General features: G+C 43.1%; 1 protein-coding gene across 1 annotated transcript in view; it reads right to left on the bottom strand.

Moving 5' to 3' along the window:
* Window positions 1–5020, bottom strand: part of EXOC2 (exocyst complex component 2) — a 200465-nt gene that overhangs the window by 74381 nt on the left and 121064 nt on the right. The window contains exon 14 of the mRNA XM_011955129.1: window positions 2506–2630. Within this exon, the coding sequence (XP_011810519.1) occupies window positions 2506–2630 (125 nt within the window). The remainder of the gene's footprint in view (window positions 1–2505; window positions 2631–5020) is intronic.

Raw genomic sequence — 5020 nt, 5'->3', positions numbered from 1 at the left:
ACGGCATACGCACCCTATTCTTACAACAGACCTGTTCGTGTATGTGTGTGTGTGTGAGTGCAGGTACGGCATACGCACCCGATTCTTACAACAGACCTCTTCGTGTATGTGTGTGTGAGTGCAGGTACGGCATACGCACCCTATTCTTAGAACAGACCTCTTCATGTATGTGTGTGTGTGTGAGTGCAGGTACGGCATACGCACCCTATTGGTTCTGTTGCCCTGGGGCCCCCTGACTCACGCAGACTGGCTCCTCGGTGCTGCGGAGGGAGGCACAGGCCAGTATAAAACTGCGAGTGTCTGTCAAAGGGCATTTCTCCTGCTTGTATCCTCCACAGTACCTGACACCAAACTTTGTACACAGTAAGATTGTGCAATGGGAAGATTATTTCATAGTCATTTGTTCTATTACACACTTTTAAATCAAAGAAAAGAGTGAAAATCTGTTGTTAAAAAATATATAAAAATTAAGGCTAAATTTTGCCACAACAATTCTGCCCAACAAACAGGTGTTCATGATGAAATCTACTGGAGAGTAATTTTGTAAAATCCAAGGACTTGTCTCCAAATATATGAAAAGTAGAGGGGGAGGGGCTAGTTGTGTGGCAGACCGCTTTCAGTTGTTACTTACTGTTTTAATTTGATAAAGAGTTGAATATCTCCAACACAATGGATTATGTAAAGTTTGCCCTATTTTTAAAAGAAAATCTAATTTTGGAATATGTAGGCATTTTAATTTACATATTATTGAGTTATGTAACTTTTTAAAATGCTTACTCTTAATATTTAACAATTATTTGGCTGTTTTTAAAGATTTTTATCTAAAAATACACTACATTTAAAATATATCTAAAGGTGAGATCTTAACCTACTATTAACCATTTCGTTAACTAGAAACCTTAACTCTTTCCTGCACACACAGACCAAAACTACTTTGTGGTGAGAGCAACGGATGGATTTCACTGTTTTGATTCACATTTGTTACTTCACATGGCCTTCACTGGCTTGAAGAACTGACTATTTTTTAAACTGTTGGAAACTTCATCTAAATTTTTAACGGATGGGCTCTTAATACAACAAGATAATTTTATCACAAGAAAAATAAGAAAATTCAAGTAAATTGTGTTTAAAAACTATCATGCTTTCTTGTGTGAGATTAAATAGCTATCAAAAGCCCCAGAACTCTTCCCAGAACTTAGCCCAGCATCTGGGTTTCACTTGTAGACCCGCAAGGGGAGCAAGTGTCCCCAGCTCCTCTGCTCCTTCATACAGCCCTGCACTTTCCTCCAGCTCTTCAGAAGAGGGCACATGGTTTCAAAACATGCCCACATCTGCAGAGCAAATTACATGTAATTAATAATTACTGCTATAAGCTTTTAAGTCTATAAACATAGGTAGAAATATCATAGGCATATCCAATTCAGCACAACCAACCAAGAGTCATTTTTTCACGTCAACATTAATGTTGTGCATGAGTTCTGAAGTAGATCATTTATTTTTCATCTACAACCAAATATTTCATTCATATATTTGCTATATAATTAGGTATCATCTGTAAGAAAGCAAAACATACTCCCTTTTCACTACAATATCCTAGATCAAAAATTCTTACGAATCTCATGACTCAAAAAACTGCAGGGAAGGCAACTACTGTCCATGTGTGGTGGGCCACCTGCAGGAACTGAGGCGAATGAGGGAAAAGCACTTTGCTGGAAATAAACACTATGGTTTAAAATCCATGTCCTAAAAGACTCATCCTTTTTTTTTGTTTTTGTTTTTTTTTTGAGACGGAGTCTCTCTCTGTGGCCCAGGCTGGAGTGCTGTGGCCGGATCTCAGCTCACTGCAAGCTCCGCCTCCCGGGTTCCCGCCATTCTCCTGCCTCAGCCTCCCGAGTAGCTGGGACTACAGGCGCCGCCACCACACCCAGCTAATTTTTTGTATTTTTTAGTAGAGACGGGGTTTCACCGTGTTAGCCAGGATGGTTTCAATCTCCTGATCTTGTGATCTGCCCGCCTCGGCCTCCCAAAGTGTTGGGATTACAGGCTTGAGTCACCGCGCCCGACCCTAAAAGATTAATTCTTTAGATGAGTTGATTCATCTTGACATTATTCAATTCTACTCCAGCAGTTCATCAGTCTATTTTCTAACGTTACAAAATTTATCATTTGTTCACAGTTTACCACACACCACCCAGAATTGGGCCTGACTGGCATTATCTCAACTCAGAGTCCCTGAAAAGAGTTCCAGCTCTCTTTTTCTCACTTAATCCCTACAACCACCTTTTGAGACAGATGCCCAGACTATTCTCTTTTTGCACATGAGGAAAAGTGACTTGTTTGAGGTCACATAGCTACTAAGTGACAGGGCTTTATAACACTTTAATCTTTGACGGTGGCTAGAGATGTTGGGCCTCTACATTTTAAAAACTCACTTAAATCTAACATTTTCAAGACCAGAAATGCACGGTGACTCAGCTCCACCTCTAGTCGGGTCCGTATACACACCTCACTGAAGAGGCTTCCGTTAACGTAGGAGATCCAGAGCTTCCAGAAGTTAGGCAGCTGGCTCAAGACAAGTTTGGTCAATTTTTCAACAAAGGCCACCCTGTGGGGAGTTTTATATCTCCACGCTAAGGGGGAAAAGAATAAAACACTATGATTACACTTTTGAATCAAGAAAACATCTTTGAGCATATTCGTGCACCCCCCTCCACCCCCCGCCAAAACTCAAACATGCACTAGGAATAGCCAGAGTCTGCGTGGAAGCTCGCAGCCCACTTGGCTGGCACTCGTCACCAGACACTCCCGCTTTCCTCCTTGTCCTCTGGCAAGGAAGAGCCCCTCCCCATCACGGCTGACCAGCAGGCCAGGGCGAGGGACCGGGAGGGCTACCGAGAGGAGGTGCTTTGACTTGTCAGCCTTGTCCTCTGGATAGTATACGTCTCTTCAAAAAGCCGTACCTTCCAACTGCAAAGGCAGGCAAAGGCAGGGGCTCTCTGCAGTCCGTTGTGAAATTCCGCTAACATCAGCCTGCGAGAAATGCCATCATACACCCCCGGAAGTGAGAATGCAGGAAGGCATCCAGTTGTCACAAAGAAACACTCAAGTGCAATCACATACTAAATAACCCCACCAATACTCAAGAAATTTAAGAAAAACTAGAAACACTGAAACCTCTTTGGCTATACATCATTTAACACAGCTATCGTTGTCACTGGGAAATAAGGGCTTAGACTTCTTGTGGGAAGAATAGGTTCATGGGAATAAAGCAAGTGTAGAAATTCAGGACCCACTCCCCATCTCCTCTGCCTCCCCTCTTTCTTTTTACCCCCAGGGCCATGCCTTCGCCCTGCTCCCTCCCACCTGCCTCCTGCCCCGCACTCCACTCGGTGGCCATGGCAGGGGCACTGCAGGGTCCACCCTGTCCAGTCCACAGCACAGCGATGCTGCGGATCAGGCTCTAACTCCTACTCAGCAGCTTCAGGGGCAGGTGGACTCCCATGAGAACTTCCATTCCCTTGGCCAGGCTAACTGCTAGCTTCCTTTGCAAATACCCTCAAGCAAAAGGATTTGCTGTTGTTAGTCCAGTGAAGGAGGGGCAAATGCTATAAACTGTCTTAAGAAAATTTATGTGTATTACTTTATATACTTATAAATTATTAATATATCTATTAATTTATTTATGTAATTATTTTATTAACGATTTAATAATTTAGTTATTTGATCAGGTACTAATGGTTAGAAAATAACACTTGAAAGGCACACAGTGAAAAGTCTACCTCCTGCCTCACCACTCCCACATGCCTCGTTCCCAGCTGGAAGAAACCACTGTCACTAGTTATTTGTGACTCTTTCTGAAATACTTTTTATATACACAAGCAAGTATAAATGTGTTTTTCCCCCTCCCAACTGTTCTTCACACGTTTTTGGTTTTTACACAGGTGAAAGCATGCCAAACACACTCTTTCGAAGCTTGGCTTTTTCCATGGAGCGAGCTGGACCCTGGAGTTCTTCTGTGTTCAAACATAAGGCAAAGGCTTCCTCTTTTTCTCCCCACAGTTCACTGCCTTTCACGTTTTGGATGTACTGTAATTTAACAAGCTCCCTTCCAATGGACAAGACTGTCTTTGGTCTTTTGCAATTAAAATTAATGTTTCAACCAATAACTGTATACCTACATCATTTAGCACATGCTCAAGTGTAAGCGTAGAAAACTTCCAGAACAAGAATTGCTGGGACAAAATCCTGGAGTTGTAATTTTGATAGACATTACTGAATTGCCCCCTAAAGGGTTATTTACACTTCCACCAGTGTGACGTGTGCAAGTAGTGGCCTCATCAATGAACAAACAACATAGAAAACCCAAAACAAAATGATAAGCACTCAGAGTTTTTGCCAACCTCATATCTCATTGCAGTGTTACACTCCCTTTCTTCTTACTATTGTGAGGCGGAGTGTCTGTCCACACGCGTAAGGACCGATGACACTTCCTCTGTGCAGGCTCTAGAGCCTCTTCATTTATTAGCCCTTTGTCTATGCTAGGGGTTGCAGGAAAAAGTTTAAATTCATTTTCACAGGTGTGAAAGGAACGGTTCTTTACTTAAGGGCACACTGTAAACTTTTATTTGTTTATTCAGACAATATTTACTGAGGATGAACCGTGTGCTTATCATGTGGCTCCACTCAAGATCAAAACTCACTCTGAACCAGGCAGGCAGCTCAGGATCCAACAGAACAGTCAATTAACCTCTGAACGCTGAACCAGGCAGGCTCTGCCTTCCCAGCTCAGGATCCAACAGAACAGCCAATTAACCAATTGAATACAGCACGATGGCAATCTGAGGTGAACGAGTTTCATCTGGAGACAGCAGTTACGGTCTCTTCTCCCCACAGTGCATGGTAATGCCTGTTTTCCAGATGGCAGGCGGCAAGACTCAGGGCGAGGCCATGGCTGTGTCAAGGGTCCAATGACGGCCGGGCGCGGTGGCTCAAGCCTGTAATCCCAGCACTTTGGGAGGCC

Source organism: Colobus angolensis, unplaced genomic scaffold, assembly GCF_000951035.1.
Source record: "Colobus angolensis palliatus isolate OR3802 unplaced genomic scaffold, Cang.pa_1.0 Scaffold396, whole genome shotgun sequence".
Taxonomy (NCBI): Eukaryota; Metazoa; Chordata; class Mammalia; order Primates; family Cercopithecidae; genus Colobus; species Colobus angolensis.
This window is presented reverse-complemented; position numbering and strand designations above follow the sequence as displayed.